Source organism: Oncorhynchus tshawytscha, linkage group LG03, assembly GCF_018296145.1.
Source record: "Oncorhynchus tshawytscha isolate Ot180627B linkage group LG03, Otsh_v2.0, whole genome shotgun sequence".
NCBI lineage: Eukaryota > Metazoa > Chordata > Actinopteri > Salmoniformes > Salmonidae > Oncorhynchus > Oncorhynchus tshawytscha.
Genome location: NC_056431.1, coordinates 77597836 through 77622213, shown reverse-complemented (window position 1 = coordinate 77622213; position 24378 = coordinate 77597836). Strand labels below are relative to the sequence as shown.

At 53.7% G+C, this 24378-nt stretch overlaps 1 protein-coding gene across 4 annotated transcripts in view; it reads left to right on the top strand.

Annotated features, from left to right (window-relative positions):
- Positions 1-14612: 14612 nt before the first annotated feature.
- The window catches only part of LOC112237912 (myc box-dependent-interacting protein 1), a 61380-nt gene continuing 51614 nt past the window's right edge, over positions 14613-24378 (top strand). For 2 of the 4 annotated variants that reach the window (XM_042320028.1, XM_042320029.1), the window contains exons 1-4: positions 14614-14993; positions 16583-16663; positions 21943-21997; positions 22270-22364. In XM_042320028.1, coding sequence (XP_042175962.1) covers positions 14907-14993; positions 16583-16663; positions 21943-21997; positions 22270-22364 — 318 coding nt within the window. In that variant the 5' untranslated portion in view covers positions 14614-14906. Of the gene's footprint in view, positions 14994-16582; positions 16664-21942; positions 21998-22269; positions 22365-24378 lie in introns of all 4 variants that reach the window. The other 2 variants (XM_042320027.1, XM_042320030.1) reach the window with 2 other exon arrangements.

The following is a 24378-nucleotide window of genomic DNA, read 5'->3' as shown; positions in this document are numbered from 1 at the left end:
AAGACACTGCCAACCACAGCCCAAGACACTGCCAACTACAGCCCAAGACACTGCCAACCCCAGCCCAAGACACTGCCAACTACAGCCCAAGACACAGCCCAAGACACTGCCAACCACAGCCCAAAACACTGCCAACCACAGACCAAGACACAGCCCAAGACACTGCCAACCACTGCCCAAGACACTGTCAACTACAGCCCAAGACACTGCCAACCACAGCCCAAGACACTGCCAACTACAGCCCAAGACACTGCCAACCACAGCCCAAGACACTGCCAACCACTGCCCAAGACACTGCCAACCACAGCCTAAGACACTGCCAACCACAGCCCAAGACACTGCCAACTACAGCCCAAGACACTGCCAACCCCAGCCCAACACTGCCAACCACAGCCCAAAACACTGCCAACTACAGCCCAAGACACTGCCAACCCCAGCCCAAGACACTGTCAACTACAGCCCAAGACACAGCCCAAGACACTGCCAACCACAGCCTAAGACACAGCCCAAGACACAGCCCAAGACACAGCCCAAGACACTGCCCACTACAGCCCAAGACACAGCCCAAGACACTGCCAACCACAGCCGAAGACACAGCCCAAGACACAGCCCAAGACACTGCCAACCACAGCCCAAAACACTGCCAACCACAGACCAAGACACAGCCCAAGACACTGCCCAAGACACTGCCAACTACAGCCCAAGACACTGCCAACCACAGCCTAAGACACTGCCAACCACAGCCCAAGACACTGCCAACTACAGCCCAAGACACTGCCAACCCCAGCCCAAGACACTGCCAACTACAGCCCAAGACACAGCCAAAGACACTGCCAACCACAGCCTAAGACACAGCCCAAGACACAGCCCAAGACACAGCCCAAGACACAGCCCAAGACACTGCCAACCACAGCCCAAGACACAGCCCAAGACACTGCCAACCACAGCCTAAGACACAGCCCAAGACACAGCCCAAGACACAGCCCAAGACACTGCCCACTACAGCCCAAGACACAGCCCAAGACACAGCCCAAGACACTGCCAACCACAGCCCAAAACACTGCCAACCACAGACCAAGACACAGCCCAAGACACTGCCAACCACTGCCCAAGACACTGTCAACTACAGCCCAAGACACTGCCAACCACAGCCCAAGACACTGCCAACTACAGCCCAAGACACTGCCAACCACAGCCCAAGACACTGCCAACCACTGCCCAAGACCCTGCCAACTACAGCCCAAGACACTGCCAACCCCAGCCCAAGACACTGCCAACTACAGCCCAAGACACTGCCAACCACAGACCAAGACACAGCCCAAGACACTGCCAACCACTGCCCAAGACACTGTCAACTACAGCCCAAGACACTGCCAACCACAGCCCAAGACACTGCCAACTACAGCCCAAGACACTGCCAACCACAGCCCAAGACACTGCCAACCACAGCCCAAGACACTGCCAACTACAGCCCAAGACACTGCCAACCACAGCCCAAGACACAGCCCAAGACACTGCCAACCACAGCCCAAGACACAGCTAACCACAGCCCAAGACACTGCCAACCACAGCCCAAGACACTGCCAACTACAGCCCAAGACACAGCCCAAGACACTGCCTACCACAGCCCAAGACACTGCCAACTACAGCCCAAGACACTGCCAACTACAGCGGTGAAAAACACCTCCTCCTTTACAAGAGACTCATACACACAAAGCTCTCGGGGTCTTTGCACCAATAGGTTACATTCCTCCAGGCTCATCCGTCGGCTGGTTACATTCCTCCGGACTCATCCTTCGGCTGGTTACATTCCTCCAGACTCATCCGTCGGCTGGCTACATTCCTCCAGACTCATCCGTCGGCTGGTTACATTCCTCCGGACTCATCCTTCGGCTGGTTACATTCCTCCAGACTCATCCGTCGGCTGGCTACATTCCTCCAGACTCATCCGTCGGCTGGTTACATTCCTCCAGACTCATCCTTCGGCTGGTTACATTCCTCCAGACTCATCCGTCGGCTGGTTACCAAAGCAAGTGTCAGTGCAGCAGGTGTGTTGTTTTCCATAATTGTCCCTTCAACTTGAACTAAACTGCCCCAACCTCAGACTACCAGCTCTGAGCCTACATCTCACCTCATACACCCGAATGACCCTAGTCATAACCAAAGTCCACATATGCACACACGTATGTACACACACACACACACACACACACACACACACACACACACACACACACACACACACACACACACACACACACACACACACACACACACACACACACAAACACACACATAGGCAAAGACTGAAACACGTAAACAACTATACTGAATGCATAAGAGCTACCTAATTGTCTTTTTTATTTCAATTTTATTTACATAGGCGGATGCAAAAACAAAACGGTATATATATATTTTTTATGCCATAAATTAAAAGCCGTCTGCTACGTTTCTGCCGGATATAGGTTATTATTTATATTATATATGGACAATGTGCTCAATTGTCAAAACAGATTGTGATGGACCCGGTCCTCAAATCACACACGTGACTTTCCGCCAAGAGTTCGCCGGGCAGCGCAGCGGGCACGCGGGGAATCGATTACATGCTGTGGCGCGTAATTATACACCCTAATATCTAATAAAATACCAACGTTTATAAATAACCACAGCGATAATAATTGTGTTTGGTGGGGATATTAGAACAATGGATATGGAGACAATTATGTGTTGAGACATATGCTAACAACCGTTAGTTGGAACATTATTGAAACAAACAAAATGACAAAAACAAGGCTCATTTACAAAACCTGTTTTTTTTCGTGATAATGTGACATTTTCCCAACGAATTCATTTATTATCTTACTGTATTTCAGTTGTCTCCATCGTGTCTTGTCATCGAGCGTTCCTCTATCAGAAAGGCGGGCTACAGTAATGTTCAAAATGCATTCAACAACCGGCGGGTATAATTGAAGAACAAAGAAAGTTGCATCTGCTTCACTCACCTCCTTACTGACCCAATAGAGCATCAACTATTCCCAGCCAGAGTCCATCCTCCGCGGTGTCAGTTCACTGCATCCAAGACAGTCATGTGCGTCAACCCTGTCCCAGTCAATGTCTGGCACAAAACGCTACAGAGGAACCCAGAACCACGGCTTGACAGAGACTAGCACACTGCCCCCGTCCACCAATCCATCCGGATTACAGAACAACTTCTCAAAGCTCCAGTCTCTGTATATATAATATCTGTAATATTCAATCTAAATAATATACCACCTATGGTTAAAAATATCAAATCAAGCCTGTTTTTAATTAAAACTGTTGTCATAAATTGGTGTCCATCTCTTGGTTTGAGATGTCTTGTCTCGTATTCTTCCCCCCAATCCGACGCGGTGGTTTCTTTGTTTCTAATAAGACTCCTCTGCTCGCATCGCGTAGCTCCAGTTTGTCTAGGATGAGACCATTATGCGCAGGAACACGGGGTTGTAGGCTACTGCACAGGAGAGAATATCGATGGGTGGAAAGTGCGCTACTCGAGACGTGGCGAAGTCATGTTCTGTTCTTGGCTTTATTTACTGTCGGAGAAATTAAATAAATATGAGAAAATAGAATACTGTACAAATACATATTTAGATCAGATCATCTGAAAGGATCATGCTAAAGTACATGCTTTACATTTAGGAGAAACATCTAGGGAAAACAGGTTCCCTGTGTGTTATCTGTGGTCCACAACCTTCACACACAGAATACTAACCATTCAGAACCACCACAGGTACCGAGGCTGTAGTAGACTGATAGTGATTCAGCTCCACCACAGGTACCGAGGCTGTAGTAGACTGACAGTGATTCAGCACCACCACAGGTACCGAGGCTGTAGTAGACTGACAGTGATTCAGCTCCACCACAGGTAACGAGGCTGTAGTAGACTGACAGTGATTCAGCTCCACCACAGGTAACGAGGCTGTAGTAGACTGACAGTGATTCAGCACCACCACAGGTACCGAGGCTGTAGTAGACTGACAGTGATTCAGCACCATGGACAGGTACCGAGGCTGTAGTAGACTGACAGTGATTCAGCACCATGGACAGGTACCGAGGCTGTAGTAGACTGACAGTGACTCAGCTCCACCACAGGTACCGAGGCTGTAGTAGACTGACAGTGATTCAGCACCATGGACAGGTACCGAGGCTGTAGTAGACTGACAGTGATTCAGCTCCACCACAGGTACCGAGGCTGTAGTAGACTGACAGTGATTCAGCTCCACCACAGGTACCGAGGCTGTAGTAGACTGACAGTGATTCAGCACCATGGACAGGTGCCGAGGCTGTAGTAGACTGACAGTGATTCAGCACCATGGACAGGTACCGATACTGTAGTAGACTGACAGTGATTCAGCACCATGGACAGTTACCGAGGCTGTAGTAGACTGAAAGTGACTCACCTCCACCACAGGTACCAAGGCTGTAGTAGACTGACAGTGACTCAGCTCCACCACAGGTAACGAGGCTGTAGTAGACTGACAGTGATTCTGCTCCACCACAGGTACCGAGGCTGTAGTAGACTGACAGTGATTCAGCACCATGGACAGGTACCGAGGCTGTAGTAGACTGACAGTGATTCAGCTCCACCACAGGTACCGAGGCTGTAGTAGACTGACAGTGATTCAGCACCACCACAGGTACCGAGGCTGTAGTAGACTGACAGTGATTCAGCACCATGGACAGGTACCAAGGCTGTAGTAGACTGACAGTGACTCAGCTCCACCACAGGTACCGAGGCTGTAGTAGACTGACAGTGATTCAGCTCCACCACAGGTACCGAGGCTGTAGTAGACTGACAGTGATTCAGCACCACCACAGGTACCGAGGCTGTAGTAGACTGACAGTGATTCAGCACCATGGACAGGTACCGAGGCTGTAGTAGACTGACAGTGACTCAGCTCCACCACAGGTACCGAGGCTGTAGTAGACTGACAGTGATTCAGCACCATGGACAGGTACCGAGGCTGTAGTAGACTGACAGTGATTCAGCTCCACCACAGGTACCGAGGCTGTAGTAGACTGACAGTGATTCAGCACCACCACAGGTACCGAGGCTGTAGTAGACTGACAGTGATTCAGCACCATGGACAGGTACCGAGGCTGTAGTAGACTGACAGTGATTCAGCACCATGGACAGGTACCGAGGCTGTAGTAGACTGACAGTGATTCAGCTCCACCACAGGTACCGAGGCTGTAGTAGACTGACAGTGATTCAGCTCCACCACAGGTACCGAGGCTGTAGTAGACTGACAGTGATTCAGCACCACCACAGGTACCGAGGCTGTAGTAGACTGACAGTGATTCAGCACCATGGACAGGTACCGAGGCTGTAGTAGACTGACAGTGACTCAGCTCCACCACAGGTACCGAGGCTGTAGTAGACTGACAGTGATTCAGCACCATGGACAGGTACCGAGGCTGTAGTAGACTGACAGTGATTCAGCTCCACCACAGGTACCGAGGCTGTAGTAGACTGACAGTGATTCAGCACCACCACAGGTACCGAGGCTGTAGTAGACTGACAGTGATTCAGCACCATGGACAGGTACCAAGGCTGTAGTAGACTGACAGTGACTCAGCTCCACCACAGGTACCAAGGCTGTAGTAGACTGACAGTGATTCAGCACCATGGACAGGTACCGAGGCTGTAGTAGACTGACAGTGATTCAGCACCATGGACAGGTACCGAGGCTGTAGTAGACTGACAGTGATTCAGCTCCACCACAGGTACCGAGGCTGTAGTAGACTGACAGTGATTCAGCTCCACCACAGGTACCGAGGCTGTAGTAGACTGACAGTGATTCAGCACCACCACAGGTACCGAGGCTGTAGTAGACTGACAGTGATTCAGCACCATGGACAGGTACCGAGGCTGTAGTAGACTGACAGTGACTCAGCTCCACCACAGGTACCGAGGCTGTAGTAGACTGACAGTGATTCAGCACCATGGACAGGTACCGAGGCTGTAGTAGACTGACAGTGATTCAGCTCCACCACAGGTACCGAGGCTGTAGTAGACTGACAGTGATTCAGCTCCACCACAGGTACCGAGGCTGTAGTAGACTGACAGTGATTCAGCACCATGGACAGGTACCGAGGCTGTAGTAGACTGACAGTGATTCAGCACCATGGACAGGTACCGATACTGTAGTAGACTGACAGTGATTCAGCACCATGGACAGTTACCGAGGCTGTAGTAGACTGAAAGTGACTCACCTCCACCACAGGTACCAAGGCTGTAGTAGACTGACAGTGACTCAGCTCCACCACAGGTAACGAGGCTGTAGTAGACTGACAGTGATTCTGCTCCACCACAGGTACTGAGGCTGTAGTAGACTGACAGTGACTCAGCTCCACCACAGGTACCGAGGCTGTAGTAGACTGACAGTGATTCAGCTCCACCACAGGTACCGAGGCTGTAGTAGACTGACAGTGATTCAGCTCCACCACAGGTACCGAGGCTGTAGTAGACTGACAGTGATTCAGCACCATGGACAGGTACCGAGGCTGTAGTAGACTGACAGTGATTCAGCTCCACCACAGGTACCGAGGCTGTAGTAGACTGACAGTGATTCAGCTCCACCACAGGTACCGAGGCTGTAGTAGACTGACAGTGACTCAGCACCACCACAGGTACCGAGACTGTAGTAGACTGACAGTGACTCAGCTCCACCACAGGTATCGAGGCTGTAGTAGACTGACAGTGATTCAGCACCATGGACAGGTACCGAGGCTGTAGTAGACTGACAGTGATTCAGCACCATGGACAGATACCGAGGCTGTAGTAGACTGACAGTGATTCAGCTCCACCACAGGTACCGAGGCTGTAGTAGACTGACAGTGACTCAGCTCCACCACAGGTACCGAGGCTGTAGTAGACTGACAGTGATTCAGCACCACCACAGGTACCGAGGCTGTAGTACACTGACAGTGATTCAGCACCATGGACAGATACCGAGGCTGTAGTAGACTGACAGTGATTCAGCTCCACCACAGGTACCGAGGCTGTAGTAGACTGACAGTGATTCAGCACCATGGACAGGTACCGAGGCTGTAGTAGACTGACAGTGATTCAGCTCCACCACAGGTACCGAGGCTGTAGTAGACTGACAGTGACTCAGCACCACCACAGGTACCGAGGCTGTAGTAGACTGACAGTGATTCAGCACCACCACAGGTACCGAGGCTGAAGTAGACTGACAGTGATTCAGCACCACCACAGGTACCGAGGCTGTAGTAGACTGACAGTGATTCAGCTCCATCACAGGTACCGAGGCTGTAGTAGACTGACAGTGACTCAGCTCCACCACAGGTACCGAGGCTGTAGTAGACTGACAGTGATTCAGCTCCACCACAGGTACCGAGGCTGTAGTAGACTGACAGTGACTCAGCTCCACCACAGGTACCGAGGCTGTAGTAGACTGACAGTGATTCAGCTCCACCACAGGTACCGAGGCTGTAGTAGACTGACAGTGATTCAGCACCATGGACAGGTACCGAGGCTGTAGTAGACTGACAGTGATTCAGCTCCACCACAGGTACCGAGGCTGTAGTAGACTGACAGTGATTCAGCTCCACCACAGGTACCGAGGCTGTAGTAGACTGACAGTGACTCAGCACCACCACAGGTACCGAGACTGTAGTAGACTGACAGTGACTCAGCTCCACCACAGGTATCGAGGCTGTAGTAGACTGACAGTGATTCAGCACCATGGACAGGTACCGAGGCTGTAGTAGACTGACAGTGATTCAGCTCCACCACAGGTACCGAGGCTGTAGTAGACTGACAGTGATTCAGCTCCACCACAGGTACCGAGGCTGTAGTAGACTGACAGTGACTCAGCACCACCACAGGTACCGAGACTGTAGTAGACTGACAGTGACTCAGCTCCACCACAGGTATCGAGGCTGTAGTAGACTGACAGTGATTCAGCACCATGGACAGGTACCGAGGCTGTAGTAGACTGACAGTGATTCAGCACCATGGACAGATACCGAGGCTGTAGTAGACTGACAGTGATTCAGCTCCACCACAGGTACCGAGGCTGTAGTAGACTGACAGTGACTCAGCACCACCACAGGTACCGAGGCTGTAGTAGACTGACAGTGATTCCGCACCACCACAGGTACCGAGGCTGTAGTAGACTGACAGTGATTCAGCACCACCACAGGTACCGAGGCTGTAGTAGACTGACAGTGACTCAGCTCCACCACAGGTACCGAGGCTGTAGTAGACTGACAGTGATTCAGCTCCACCACAGGTACCGAGGCTGTAGTAGACTGACAGTGACTCAGCTCCACCACAGGTACCGAGGCTGTAGTAGACTGACAGTGATTCAGCACCACCACAGGTACCGAGGCTGTAGTACACTGACAGTGATTCAGCACCATGGACAGATACCGAGGCTGTAGTAGACTGACAGTGATTCAGCTCCACCACAGGTACCGAGGCTGTAGTAGACTGACAGTGATTCAGCACCATGGACAGGTACCGAGGCTGTAGTAGACTGACAGTGATTCAGCTCCACCACAGGTACCGAGGCTGTAGTAGACTGACAGTGACTCAGCACCACCACAGGTACCGAGGCTGTAGTAGACTGACAGTGATTCAGCACCACCACAGGTACCGAGGCTGAAGTAGACTGACAGTGATTCAGCACCACCACAGGTACCGAGGCTGTAGTAGACTGACAGTGATTCAGCTCCATCACAGGTACCGAGGCTGTAGTAGACTGACAGTGACTCAGCTCCACCACAGGTACCGAGGCTGTAGTAGACTGACAGTGATTCAGCTCCACCACAGGTACCGAGGCTGTAGTAGACTGACCACAGGTACAGGACTCAGCTCCACCACAGGTACCGAGGCTGTAGTAGACTGACAGTGATTCAGCTCCACCACAGGTACCGAGGCTGTAGTAGACTGACAGTGATTCAGCTCCACCACAGGTACCGAGGCTGTAGTAGACTGACAGTGATTCAGCACCATGGACAGGTACCGAGGCTGTAGTAGACTGACAGTGATTCAGCTCCACCACAGGTACCGAGGCTGTAGTAGACTGACAGTGATTCAGCTCCACCACAGGTACCGAGGCTGTAGTAGACTGACAGTGACTCAGCACCACCACAGGTACCGAGACTGTAGTAGACTGACAGTGACTCAGCTCCACCACAGGTACCGAGGCTGTAGTAGACTGACAGTGATTCAGCACCACCACAGGTACCGAGGCTGTAGTAGACTGACAGTGACTCAGCACCACCACAGGTACCGAGGCTGTAGTAGACTGACAGTGACTCAGCACCATGGACAGGTACCGAGGCTGTAGTAGACTGACAGTGATTCAGCTCCACCACAGGTACCGAGGCTGTAGTAGACTGACAGTGATTCAGCTCCACCACAGGTACCGAGGCTGTAGTAGACTGACAGTGACTCAGCACCACCACAGGTACCGAGACTGTAGTAGACTGACAGTGACTCAGCTCCACCACAGGTATCGAGGCTGTAGTAGACTGACAGTGATTCAGCACCATGGACAGGTACCGAGGCTGTAGTAGACTGACAGTGATTCAGCACCATGGACAGATACCGAGGCTGTAGTAGACTGACAGTGATTCAGCTCCACCACAGGTACCGAGGCTGTAGTAGACTGACAGTGACTCAGCACCACCACAGGTACCGAGGCTGTAGTAGACTGACAGTGATTCCGCACCACCACAGGTACCGAGGCTGTAGTAGACTGACAGTGATTCAGCACCACCACAGGTACCGAGGCTGTAGTAGACTGACAGTGACTCAGCTCCACCACAGGTACCGAGGCTGTAGTAGACTGACAGTGATTGCTCCACCACAGGTACCGAGGCTGTAGTAGACTGACAGTGACTCAGCTCCACCACAGGTACCGAGGCTGTAGTAGACTGACAGTGATTCAGCACCACCACAGGTACCGAGGCTGTAGTACACTGACAGTGATTCAGCACCATGGACAGATACCGAGGCTGTAGTAGACTGACAGTGATTCAGCTCCACCACAGGTACCGAGGCTGTAGTAGACTGACAGTGATTCAGCACCATGGACAGGTACCGAGGCTGTAGTAGACTGACAGTGATTCAGCTCCACCACAGGTACCGAGGCTGTAGTAGACTGACAGTGACTCAGCACCACCACAGGTACCGAGGCTGTAGTAGACTGACAGTGATTCAGCACCACCACAGGTACCGAGGCTGAAGTAGACTGACAGTGATTCAGCACCACCACAGGTACCGAGGCTGTAGTAGACTGACAGTGATTCAGCTCCATCACAGGTACCGAGGCTGTAGTAGACTGACAGTGACTCAGCTCCACCACAGGTACCGAGGCTGTAGTAGACTGACAGTGATTCAGCTCCACCACAGGTACCGAGGCTGTAGTAGACTGACAGTGACTCAGCTCCACCACAGGTACCGAGGCTGTAGTAGACTGACAGTGATTCAGCTCCACCACAGGTACCGAGGCTGTAGTAGACTGACAGTGATTCAGCTCCACCACAGGTACCGAGGCTGTAGTAGACTGACAGTGATTCAGCACCATGGACAGGTACCGAGGCTGTAGTAGACTGACAGTGATTCAGCTCCACCACAGGTACCGAGGCTGTAGTAGACTGACAGTGATTCAGCTCCACCACAGGTACCGAGGCTGTAGTAGACTGACAGTGACTCAGCACCACCACAGGTACCGAGACTGTAGTAGACTGACAGTGACTCAGCTCCACCACAGGTACCGAGGCTGTAGTAGACTGACAGTGATTCAGCACCACCACAGGTACCGAGGCTGTAGTAGACTGACAGTGACTCAGCACCACCACAGGTACCGAGGCTGTAGTAGACTGACAGTGACTCAGCACCATGGACAGGTACCGAGGCTGTAGTAGACTGACAGTGATTCAGCTCCACCACAGGTACCGAGGCTGTAGTAGACTGACAGTGATTCAGCTCCACCACAGGTACCGAGGCTGTAGTAGACTGACAGTGATTCAGCACCATGGACAGGTTCCCGAGGCTGTAGTAGACTGACAGTGATTCAGCACCATGGACAGGTACCGATACTGTAGTAGACTGACAGTGATTCAGCACCATGGACAGTTACCGAGGCTGTAGTAGACTGAAAGTGACTCACCTCCACCACAGGTACCAAGGCTGTAGTAGACTGACAGTGATTCTGCTCCACCACAGGTACTGAGGCTGTAGTAGACTGACAGTGACTCAGCTCCACCACAGGTACCGAGGCTGTAGTAGACTGACAGTGATTCAGCTCCACCACAGGTACCGAGGCTGTAGTAGACTGACAGTGATTCAGCTCCACCACAGGTACCGAGGCTGTAGTAGACTGACAGTGATTCAGCACCATGGACAGGTACCGAGGCTGTAGTAGACTGACAGTGATTCAGCTCCACCACAGGTACCGAGGCTGTAGTAGACTGACAGTGATTCAGCTCCACCACAGGTACCGAGGCTGTAGTAGACTGACAGTGACTCAGCACCACCACAGGTACCGAGACTGTAGTAGACTGACAGTGACTCAGCTCCACCACAGGTATCGAGGCTGTAGTAGACTGACAGTGATTCAGCACCATGGACAGGTACCGAGGCTGTAGTAGACTGACAGTGATTCAGCACCATGGACAGATACCGAGGCTGTAGTAGACTGACAGTGATTCAGCTCCACCACAGGTACCGAGCCTGTAGTAGACTGACAGTGACTCAGCACCACCACAGGTACCGTGGCTGTAGTAGACTGACAGTGATTCAGCACCACCACAGGTACCGAGGCTGTAGTAGACTGACAGTGATTCCGCACCACCACAGGTACCGAGGCTGTAGTAGACTGACAGTGATTCAGCACCACCACAGGTACCGAGGCTGTAGTAGACTGACAGTGACTCAGCTCCACCACAGGTACCGAGGCTGTAGTAGACTGACAGTGATTCAGCTCCACCACAGGTACCGAGGCTGTAGTAGACTGACAGTGACTCAGCTCCACCACAGGTACCGAGGCTGTAGTAGACTGACAGTGATTCAGCACCACCACAGGTACCGAGGCTGTAGTACACTGACAGTGATTCAGCACCATGGACAGATACCGAGGCTGTAGTAGACTGACAGTGATTCAGCTCCACCACAGGTACCGAGGCTGTAGTAGACTGACAGTGATTCAGCACCATGGACAGGTACCGAGGCTGTAGTAGACTGACAGTGATTCAGCTCCACCACAGGTACCGAGGCTGTAGTAGACTGACAGTGACTCAGCACCACCACAGGTACCGAGGCTGTAGTAGACTGACAGTGATTCAGCACCACCACAGGTACCGAGGGTGAAGTAGACTGACAGTGATTCAGCACCACCACAGGTACCGAGGCTGTAGTAGACTGACAGTGATTCAGCTCCATCACAGGTACCGAGGCTGTAGTAGACTGACAGTGACTCAGCTCCACCACAGGTACCGAGGCTGTAGTAGACTGACAGTGATTCAGCTCCACCACAGGTACCGAGGCTGTAGTAGACTGACAGTGACTCAGCTCCACCACAGGTACCGAGGCTGTAGTAGACTGACAGTGATTCAGCTCCACCACAGGTACCGAGGCTGTAGTAGACTGACAGTGATTCAGCTCCACCACAGGTACCGAGGCTGTAGTAGACTGACAGTGATTCAGCACCATGGACAGGTACCGAGGCTGTAGTAGACTGACAGTGATTCAGCTCCACCACAGGTACCGAGGCTGTAGTAGACTGACAGTGATTCAGCTCCACCACAGGTACCGAGGCTGTAGTAGACTGACAGTGACTCAGCACCACCACAGGTACCGAGACTGTAGTAGACTGACAGTGACTCAGCTCCACCACAGGTACCGAGGCTGTAGTAGACTGACAGTGATTCAGCACCACCACAGGTACCGAGGCTGTAGTACACTGACAGTGATTCAGCACCATGGACAGATACCGAGGCTGTAGTAGACTGACAGTGATTCAGCTCCACCACAGGTACCGAGGCTGTAGTAGACTGACAGTGATTCAGCACCATGGACAGGTACCGAGGCTGTAGTAGACTGACAGTGATTCAGCTCCACCACAGGTACCGAGGCTGTAGTAGACTGACAGTGACTCAGCACCACCACAGGTACCGAGGCTGTAGTAGACTGACAGTGATTCAGCACCACCACAGGTACCGAGGCTGAAGTAGACTGACAGTGATTCAGCACCACCACAGGTACCGAGGCTGTAGTAGACTGACAGTGATTCAGCTCCATCACAGGTACCGAGGCTGTAGTAGACTGACAGTGACTCAGCTCCACCACAGGTACCGAGGCTGTAGTAGACTGACAGTGATTCAGCTCCACCACAGGTACCGAGGCTGTAGTAGACTGACAGTGACTCAGCTCCACCACAGGTACCGAGGCTGTAGTAGACTGACAGTGATTCAGCTCCACCACAGGTACCGAGGCTGTAGTAGACTGACAGTGATTCAGCTCCACCACAGGTACCGAGGCTGTAGTAGACTGACAGTGATTCAGCACCATGGACAGGTACCGAGGCTGTAGTAGACTGACAGTGATTCAGCTCCACCACAGGTACCGAGGCTGTAGTAGACTGACAGTGATTCAGCTCCACCACAGGTACCGAGGCTGTAGTAGACTGACAGTGACTCAGCACCACCACAGGTACCGAGACTGTAGTAGACTGACAGTGACTCAGCTCCACCACAGGTACCGAGGCTGTAGTAGACTGACAGTGATTCAGCACCACCACAGGTACCGAGGCTGTAGTAGACTGACAGTGACTCAGCACCACCACAGGTACCGAGGCTGTAGTAGACTGACAGTGACTCAGCTCCACCACAGGTACCGAGGCTGTAGTAGACTGACAGTGATTCAGCACCACCACAGGTACCGAGGCTGTAGTAAACTGACAGTGACTCAGCTCCACCACAGGTACCGAGGCTGTAGTAGACTGACAGTGATTCAGCACCATGGACAGCGCCGGACTGGCCCACATAATAAACTACATACAGTATGTATGTTTGATTCATTGACCACTAACCTCGGCCTTTGTCTTTAGCTAGCCCATAATTTTTCTCTGGTTGTTTCCATACTGTACTTCTTCACACAGTTAGTAGACCTACCGTCAAGTCTTTAGTCCAGACAGGACCTTTTACAGTCAAGTCTTTAGTCCAGACAGGACTTTTTACAGTCAAGTCTTTAGTCCAGACAGGACCTTTTACAGTCAAGTCTTTAGTCCAGACAGGACTTTTTACAGTCAAGTCTTTAGTCCAAACAGGACTTTTTACAGTCAAGTCTTTAGTCCAAACAGGACCTTTTACAGTCAAGTCTTTAGTCCAGACAGGACTTTTTACAGTCAAGTCTTTAGTCCAAACAGGACTTTTTACAGTCAAGTCTTTAGTCCAGACAGGACTTTTTACAGTTAAGTATTTAGTCGACAGGACTTTTTTAGTCGACAGGACTTTCCGTTTTATTTGGTGAGCTGACCAAAGCAATGTCGCCCCCAAGTGCGTCAAGGGGAAATAACAGTAGACCTAAGGAAATAGTGGGATGTGCAGTGGGCTCGTCAGCTTTTATCTTTAAGAGGAAACCCCGATACAATGGTTATTATCATCCCCTGACTGACGTAACGGAAGGCTACACTACCGGAAGCTGGAGACCCGTCGCTTGGTCTATTCGGTACCCACAGACACCCGTTACGAAACGTTGTGACGGTGCTTAAGCCTAGAATAACGAACGGTGATTATTTGTTTTTGTCGACGTTGATGTCTCTTCTTCTTTATCCGTAGGAGTTGTTATTTTTTATTATATTGAATCGAGAGCTTATCGGGAAGACAAAATGGCTGAGATGGGTATGGGGAAGGGGGTTACTGCGGGGAAACTCGCTAGTAACGTGCAGAAGAAATTAACACGGGCCCAAGAGAAGGTAAGAAACATAATAAGGTTTAATTTGTTGTTATTTACCGTTTGTTTCGGGTTATTTTGATTACGATATCTGGTTCCATCCTGCTATGACACTTCACCGGAGAGGACTCAGTGACACATCTTGACCGTCAACCTTTATAAAAACATACTATCGTCGACAGGATGCGGTAGATTTAGTTGTTGTTGTGAGATTATTAAAATAATACACAGACACGTAAACATCGATGACATCACACCTGCCCAGACCCACATGTTCCCACAGCTTCCATGTCTCGTGCTTGTAAGACTCTATGCCAAGTTACCTCAAATTGTTCTCTTCAGATTCTCTCTGTAGCCCATGTGTTTTTTTTAAATAATATTTAAAAAGTAATGTATTTGATTCATCCACTGTCTTAACGATGGAGGGTAATTTGATTCATCCACTGTCTTAACGATGGAGGATCAATTGATTCATCCACTGTTCTTAACGATGCAGGATCATTTGATTTCCGGTTTTTAGGCAAACGTTTGTTCAAAATGATTGGCTAGAAAAGTACAGTCCAATCCATTGGTTAAGTCACTGCATCCTCATACTAAACAGAATGTTGTTCAATCCATCCGTTATTTGTTTATACATATCCTTTTACAGTAGGCCTATAGGCCACATGCTGGTGTGTGTACCAAATTGAACAATGTAAATAATTGTATTACTAGAATAGCTAAAGCAATTGGATGTTCTGCAAATTAAATTAAATCTCTATCTGACCTGCTATAATGCAGTGTCTATTCAATTACAATATCCACTACATTCCATCTAGCATCCATAACCTAATAGCAGTTTTCGGGTTAGATTTGATATAGTTTAACGTTAATATAGCTGTAATTCAAATGCTATATGACCTGATGGTGTTAGTGGTTCTGTATCCCTATTGGACAGTAGGAGATGGGAGGGAATGACTGGTTGGGAGGTGGGGGGGGGGGTGAGGGATGGATAGATGAGATGCAAGATCAATGGCTGATAGCACTGTACAGTATCACCCCCGTCGTCCCATTACGAACATTCAGCCCATGAATATTATACAGTATAACGTGGTTCTGCTATATTCATCAGTAGATACATTATAACGTGGTTCTGTTGTATTCATCAGTAGATACAGTATAACGTGGTTCTGTTGTATTCATCAGTAGATACAGTATAACATGGTTCTGTTGTATTCATCAGTAGATACAGTATAACATGGTCTCTCTGCTATATTCATCAGTAGATACAGTATAACATGGTTCTGTTGTATTCATCAGTAGATACAGTATAACATGGTTCTGTTGTATTCATCAGTAGATACAGTATAACATGGTTCTGTTGTATTCATCAGTAGATACAGTATAACATACAGTATAATATGGTTACTCTGCTGTGTTCATCAACATTGTTATAGAAGTGTATCCAGTGTGTCTCCTTCACTGTACATGACCCCCAGTGATTGTCTTAGTGACACGTAGACATGCTGTATGAAGGAGAGACAGTGTTTCCTCTGCTGTATCTACCACGGGCCAGGATGAAGATGAATGTTCAACGTCTTGTCTTGTTCAACGTCTTTAAATGTCTTCCAGGTTATGCAGAAACTGGGGAAAGCAGACGAGACCAGAGATGTTGCATTTGAGGAGGGAGTTATCAACTTCAACAAACAATACGTAAGAATCTTGTACGGACCGAACCATTTTACGTCTTAGTCATTTAGAAGATGCTGTTTTTTTCCAGAGCGACGTACTGGAGCAATTAGGGTTAAGTACCTTGCTCATGGAGACATCGACATCAACTCGATGTTTCAAACCAGCGACTTTTTTCAGTTACTGGCCCAATGCTTTTAAATCGCAAAAAAAACTGAGGGTCTACCTGGGGGTGGATGGGAGGTGGGGGGATGGATGGGAGGTGGGGTGGATGGGAGGTGGGGTGGATGGGAGGTGGGGTGGATGGGAGGTGGGGGTGGATGGGAGGTGGGGTGGATGGGAGGTGGGGTGGATGGGAGGTGGGGTGGATGGGAGGTGGGGTGGATGGGAGGTGGGGTGGATGGGAGGTGGGGTGGATGGGAGGTGGGGTGGATGGGAGGTGGGGTGGATGGGAGGTGGGGTGGATGGGAGGTGGGGTGGATGGGAGGTGGGGTGGATGGGAGGTGGGGTGGATGGGAGGTGGGGTGGATGGGAGGTGGGGTGGATGGGAGGTGGGGTGGATGGGAGGTGGGGGATGGATGGGAGGGAGGTGGGGTGGATGGGAGGTGGGGTGGATGGGAGGTGGGGTGGATGGGAGGTGGGGTGGATGGGAGGTGGGGTGGATGGGAGGTGGGGGTGGATGGGAGGTGGGGTGGATGGGAGGTGGGGTGGATGGGAGGTGGGGTGGATGGGAGGTGGGGTGGATGGGAGGTGGGGTGGATGGGAGGTGGGGTGGATGGGAGGTGGGGTGGATGGGAGGTGGGGTGGATGGGAGGTGGGGTGGATGGGAGGTGGGGTGGATGGGAGGTGGGGTGGATGGGAGGTGGGGTGGATGGGAGGTGGGGTGGATGGGAGGTGGGGTGGATGGGAGGTGGGGGATGGGAGGTGGGAGGGAGGTGGGGTGGATGGGAGGTGGGGTGGATGGGAGGTGGGGTGGATGGGAGGTGGGGTGGATGGGAGGTGGGGTGGATGGGAGGTGGGGTGGATGGGAGGTGGGAGGTGGATGGGAGGTGGGGTGGATGGGAGGTGGGGTGGATGGGAGGTGGGGTGGATGGGAGGTGGGGTGGATGGGAGGTGGGGTGGATGGGAGGTGGGGTGGATGGGAGGTGGGGTGGATGGGAGGTGGGGTGGATGGGAGGTGGGGTGGATGGGAGGTGGGGTGGATGGGAGGTGGGGTGGATGGGAGGTGGGGTGGATGGGAGGTGGGGTGGATGGGAGGTGGGGTGGATGGGAGGTGGGGTGGATGGGAGGTGGGGTGGATGGGAGGTGGGGTGGATGGGAGGTGGGGTGGGGGTGGATGGGAGGTGGGGTGGATGGGAGGTGGGGTGGATGGGAGGTGGGGTGGATGGGAGGTGGGGTGGATGGGAGGTGGGGTGGATGGGAGGTGGGGTGGATGGGAGGTGGGGTGGATGGGAGGTGGGGTGGATGGGAGGTGGGGTGGATGGGAGGTGGGGTGGATGGGAGGTGGGGTGGATGGGAGGTGGGAGGTGGGAGTGGATGGGAGATGGGGTGGATGGGAGGTGGGGGTGGGGTGGATGGGAGGTGGGGTGGATGGGAGGTGGGGTGGATGGGAGGTGGGGTGGATGGGAGGTGGGGTGGATGGGAGGTGGGGTGGATGGGAGGTGGGGTGGATGGGAGGTGGGAGGGAGGTGGGGTGGATGGGAGGTGGGGTGGATGGGAGGTGGGGTGGATGGGAGGTGGGGGATGGAGGTGGGAGGTGGGAGGTGGGGTGGATGGGAGGTGGGGTGGATGGGGGTGGATGGGAGGTGGGGTGGATGGGAGGTGGGGGTGGGGTGGATGGGAGGTGGGGTGGATGGGAGGTGGGGTGGATGGGAGGTGGGGTGGATGGGAGGTGGGGGGTGGATGGGAGGTGGGGTGGATGGGAGGTGGGGTGGATGGGAGGTGGGGTGGATGGGAGGTGGGGGAGGATGGGAGGTGGGGTGGATGGGAGGTGGGGTGGATGGGAGGTGGGGTGGATGGGAGGTGGGGGTGGATGGGAGGTGGGGTGGATGGGAGGTGGGGTGGATGGGAGGTGGGGTGGATGGGAGGTGGGGTGGATGGGAGGTGGGGTGGATGGGAGGTGGGGTGGATGGGAGGTGGGGTGGATGGGAGGTGGGGTGGATGGGAGGTGGGGGTGGATGGGAGGTGGGGGATGGGAGGTGGATGGGAGGTGGGGTGGATGGGAGGTGGGGTGGATGGGAGGTGGGGTGGATGGGAGGTGGGGTGGATGGGAGGTGGGGTGGATGGGAGGTGGGGTGGATGGGAGGTGGGGTGGATGGGAGGTGGGGTGGATGGGAGGTGGGGAGGTGGATGGGAGGTGGGGTGGATGGGAGGTGGGGTGGATGGGAGGTGGGGTGGATGGGAGGTGGGGTGGATGGGAGAGGTGGGGTGGATGGGAGGTGGGGTGGATGGGAGATGGGGTGGATGGGAGGTGGGGTGGATGGGAGGTGGGGTGGATGGGAGGTGGGGTGGATGGGAGGTGGGGTGGATGGGAGGTGGGGTGGGAGGTGGGGTGGATGGGAGGTGGGGTGGATGGGAGGTGGGGTGGATGGGAGGTGGGGTGGATGGGAGGTGGGGTGGATGGGAGGTGGGGTGGATGGGAGGTGGGGTGGATGGGAGGTGGGGTGGATGGGAGGTGGGGTGGATGGGAGATGGGGTGGATGGGAGATGGGGTGGATGGGAGGTGGGGTGGATGGGAGATGGGGTGGATGGGAGGTGGGGTGGATGGGAGATGGGGTGGATGGGAGGTGGGGGTGGATGGGAGATGGGGTGGATGGGAGGTGGGGTGGATGGGAGATGGGGTGGATGGGAGGTGGGGTGGATGGGAGATGGGGTGGATGGGAGATGGGGTGGATGGGAGATGGGGTGGATGGGAGGTGGGGTGGATGGGAGGTGGGGTGGATGGGAGGTGGGGTGGATGGGAGGTGGGGTGGATGGGAGGTGGGGGGTGGATGGGAGGTGGGGTGGATGGGAGGTGGGGTGGATGGGAGGTGGGGTGGATGGGAGGTGGGGTGGATGGGAGGTGGGGTGGATGGGAGGTGGGGTGGATGGGAGGTGGGGTGGATGGGAGGTGGGGTGGATGGGAGGTGGGGTGGATGGGAGGTGGGGTGGATGGGAGGTGGGGTGGATGGGAGGTGGGGTGGATGGGAGGTGGGGTGGATGGGAGGTGGGGGGAGGTGGATGGGAGGTGGGGTGGATGGGAGGTGGGGTGGATGGGAGGTGGGGGAGGTGGGGTGGATGGGAGGTGGGGTGGATGGGAGGTGGGGTGGATGGGGTGGATGGGAGGTGGGGGTGGATGGGAGGTGGGGGGATGGATGGGAGGTGGGGTGGATGGGAGGTGGGGTGGATGGGAGGTGGGGTGGATGGGAGATGGGGTGGATGGGAGGTGGGGTGGATGGGAGGTGGGGGGATGGATGGGAGGTGGGGTGGATGGGAGGTGGGGTGGATGGGAGGTGGGGTGGATGGGAGATGGGGTGGATGGGAGGTGGGGTGGATGGGAGGTGGGGGTGGATGGGAGGTGGGGGGATGGATGGGAGGTGGGGTGGATGGGAGGTGGGGGTGGATGGGAGGTGGGGTGGATGGGAGGTGGGGTGGATGGGAGGTGGGGATGGGAGGTGGGGATGGAGGTGGGGTGGATGGGAGGTGGGGTGGATGGGAGGTGGGGTGGATGGGAGATGGGGTGGATGGGAGATGGGGTGGATGGGAGGTTGGATGGGAGGTGGGGTGGATGGGAGATGGGGTGGATGGGAGATGGGGTGGATGGGAGATGGGGTGGATGGGAGGTGGGGTGGATGGGAGGTGGGGGTGGATGGGAGGTGGGGTGGATGGGAGGTGGGGTGGATGGGAGATGGGGTGGATGGGAGATGGGGTGGATGGGAGGTGGGGTGGATGGGAGGTGGGGTGGATGGGAGGTGGGGTGGATGGGAGATGGGGTGGATGGGAGGTGGGGTGGATGGGAGATGGGGTGGATGGGAGGTGGGGGTGGATGGGAGGTGGGGTGGATGGGAGGTGGGGTGGATGGGAGGTGGGGGTGGATGGGAGGTGGGGTGGATGGGAGGTGGGGTGGATGGGAGGTGGGGTGAATGGGAGGTGGGGTGGATGGGAGGTGGGGTGGATGGGAGTTGGGGTGGATGGGAGGTGGGGGTGGATGGGAGGTGGGGGTGGATGGGAGGTGGGGTGGATGGGAGGTGGGGTGGATGGGAGGTGGGGTGGATGGGAGGTGGGGGTGGATGGGAGGTGGGGGTGGATGGGAGGTGGGGTGGATGGGAGGTGGGGGTGGATGGGAGGTGGGGTGGATGGGAGGTGGGGTGGATGGGAGGTGGGGTGGATGGGAGGTGGGGGTGGATGGGAGGTGGGGTGGATGGGAGGTGGGGGTGGATGGGAGGTGGGGTGGATGGGAGGTAATGACTGTTTGGGAGGTGGGGTGGATGGGAGGTAGGGGGATGGGAGGTGGGGGTGGATGGGACGTGGGGGGATGGGAGGTAATGACTGTTTGGGAGGTGGGGTGGATGGGAGGTGGGGTGGATGGGAGGTGGGGGTGGATGGGAGGTGGGGTGGATGGGAGGTAATGACTGTTTGGGAGGTGGGGTGGATGGGAGGTGGGGGGATGGGAGGTGGGGGTGGATGGGACGTGGGGGATGGGAGGTAATGACTGTTTGGGAGGTGGGGTGGATGGGAGGTGGGGGGGGATGGGAGGTGGGGGTGGATGGGAGGTGGGGGGATGGGAGGTGGGGTGGATGGGAGGTGGGGTGATGGGAGGTGAGGTGGATGGGAGGTGGGGGTGGATGGGAGGTGGGGTGGATGGGAGGTGGGGTGGATGGGAGGTGGGGGGATGGGAGGTAATGACTGTTTGGGAGGTGGGGTGGATGGGAGGTGGGGGATGGGAGGTGGGGGTGGATGGGAGGTGGGGGTGGATGGGAGGTGGGGGGATGGGAGGTAATGACTGGTTGGGAGGTGGGGGTGGATGGGAGGTGGGGGTGGATGGGAGGTAATGACTGGTTGGGAGGTGGGGTGGATGGGAGGTGGGGGGATGAGAGGAAGGGGGATGTGGCAAAACAAAGTTGGAGTTTCTTTCTGTGATGTTTACATACCCATTAAGACTCCAGTCTTGGACTGACACCGTTTACATATTGTCAAAAACCCAACCGATCCCCATACGGTAGCAGCTTCCATTCCTTCGCCGTCTCTAATTCAATCCACAGTCTTACCTTGTCTCACCCATCGGAGCTGTACCGTGTGTGACATCAGGTGTGTTCTGTTTTCAGACAGAGGGCTCCAAACTGCAGAAAGACCTGAGGGTCTACCTGGCGGCAGTACAAAGTAAGACCGTGATGTCTACATACACCTTCAATAAGACTACAGTCCTAAAACTGAAACAAGGAGGGACTACTTGGACTTGTTCAATAACAAATGCTACTTTCATTTGTCATTTCCAAAACCTATTCATTAAAGTCTTTTTCCTTTGTGGTCCTTAATTGACACAACCCAGATGCTGATAATCGGTGTAGAACTATGGTGTATTCCTCACTACGATCACTGCACAGCACTGGTTCTTCACTGGCAAGTGTGTCTGTCTCTCTGTCTGTCGACAGCGATGCACGAATCCTCCAAGAACCTCAAGGAGTGTCTGTCTGACATGTACGAGCCGGACTGGTACGGCAAAGATGATGTGGACTCCATCGTCGAGGTACAGAGGTCATCTTAATTTATGCTACAAAAAGTCAGATTGACTTCCTTATGTTCCCTCTGTCCCTCTTCTCTCTCCTCTGTCAGTCTCTCCTCTGTCAGTCTCTCCCTGTCTCTTCCTCTGTCAGTCTCTCCTCTGTCAGTCTCTCCCTGTCTCTTCCTCTGTCAGACTCTCCTCTGTCAGTCTCCTCTGTCAGTCTCTCCCTGTCTCTTCCTCTGTCAGTCTCTCCTCTGTCAGTCTCTCCCTGTCTCTTCCTCTGTCAGTCTCTCCTCTGTCAGTCTCTCCCTGTCTCTTCCTCTGTCAGACTCTCCTCTGTCAGTCTCTCCTCTGTCAGTCTCTCCCTGTCTCTTCCTCTGTCAGACTCTCCTCTGTCAGTCTCTCCTCTGTCAGTCTCTCCCTGTCTCTTCCTCTGTCAGTCTCTCCTCTGTCAGTCTCTCCCTGTCTCTTCCTCTGTCAGACTCTCCTCTGTCAGTCTCTCCTCTGTCAGTCTCTCCCTGTCTCTTCCTCTGTCAGACTCTCCTCTGTCAGTCTCTCCTCTGTCAGTCTCTCCCTGTCTCTTCCTCTGTCAGTCTCTCCTCTGTCAGTCTCTCCCTGTCTCTTCCTCTGTCAGACTCTCCTCTGTCAGTCTCTCCTCTGTCAGTCTCTCCCTGTCTCTCTCCTCTGTCAGTCTCTCCCTGTCTCTTCCTCTGTCAGACTCTCCTCTGTCAGTCTCTCCTCTGTCAGTCTCTCCTCTGTCAGTCCCTCCCTGTCTCTTCCTCTGTCAGTCTCTCCCTGTCTCTCTCCTCTGTCAGTCTCTCCTCTGTCAGTCTCTCCTCTGTCAGTCTCTCCTCTGTCAGTCCCTCCCTGTCTCTTCCTCTGTCAGTCTCTCCTTGTCTCTCTCCTCTGTCAGTCTCTCCTCTGTCAGTCTCTCCTCTGTCAGTCTCTCCTCTGTAAAACTCTCCTCTGTCAGACTCTCCTCTGTCAGTCTCTCCTCTGTCAGTCTCTCCCTGTCTCTCTCCTCTGTCAGTCTCTCCCTGTCTCTTCCTCTGTCAGACTCTCCTCTGTCAGTCTCTCCTCTGTCAGTCTCTCCTCTGTCAGTCCCTCCCTGTCTCTTCCTCTGTCAGTCTCTCCCTGTCTCTTCCTCTGTCAGACTCTCCTCTGTCAGTCTCTCCTCTGTCAGTCTCTCCTCTGTCAGTCCCTCCCTGTCTCTTCCTCTGTCAGTCTCTCCCTGTCTCTCTCCTCTGTCAGTCTCTCCTCTGTCAGTCTCTCCTCTGTCAGTCTCTCCTCTGTAAAACTCTCCTCTGTCAGACTCTCCTCTGTCAGTCTCTCCTCTGTCAGACTCTCCTCTCTCAGTCTCTCCTCTGTCAGTCCCTCCCTGTCTCTCTCCTCTGTCAGTCTCCTCTGTCAGTCTCTCCTCTGTAAGTCTCTCCTCTGTCAGTCCCTCCCTGTCTCTTCCTCTGTCACAGTTTCTCAGCCCTCAATCTTTCCTTCTCTCTCCCTGTCTCTCTCACTCTCTCCCTGTCTCTCTCCCTGTTTCTCTCACTCTCTCTCCTTGTCTCTCTCACTTTCCCCCCTGTCTCTCACTCTCCCTCCTGTCTCTCTCACTCACTCGCTCCCTGTCTCTTTCTCTCTTTCTCTCCCTGTCTCTCTTACTCTCTCTCACTCTCTCTCACTCTAGCTCACTCTCTCTGTCCCTGTCTCTCTTACTCTCTCTCGCTCACTCTCGCTCACACTCTCACTCTCTCTCTCCCTGTCTCTGTCACTCTCTCTCTCCCTGTCTCTCTCACTCTCTCTCTCTCACTCACTGTCATTCTCACCATCACTCTCCCTTGTGTCAGAAGTAGGAGCTGTACTAGTGTGTTAGGACAGGTTGTTATTAGAGTATAGAGCTGTACTAGTGTGTTAGAACAGGTTGGTATTAGAGCATAGAACTGTACTAGTGTGTTAGGACAGGTTGGTATTAGAGCATAGAACTGTACTAGTGTGTTAGGACAGGTTGGTATTAGAGCATAGAGCTGTACTAGTGTGTTAGGAC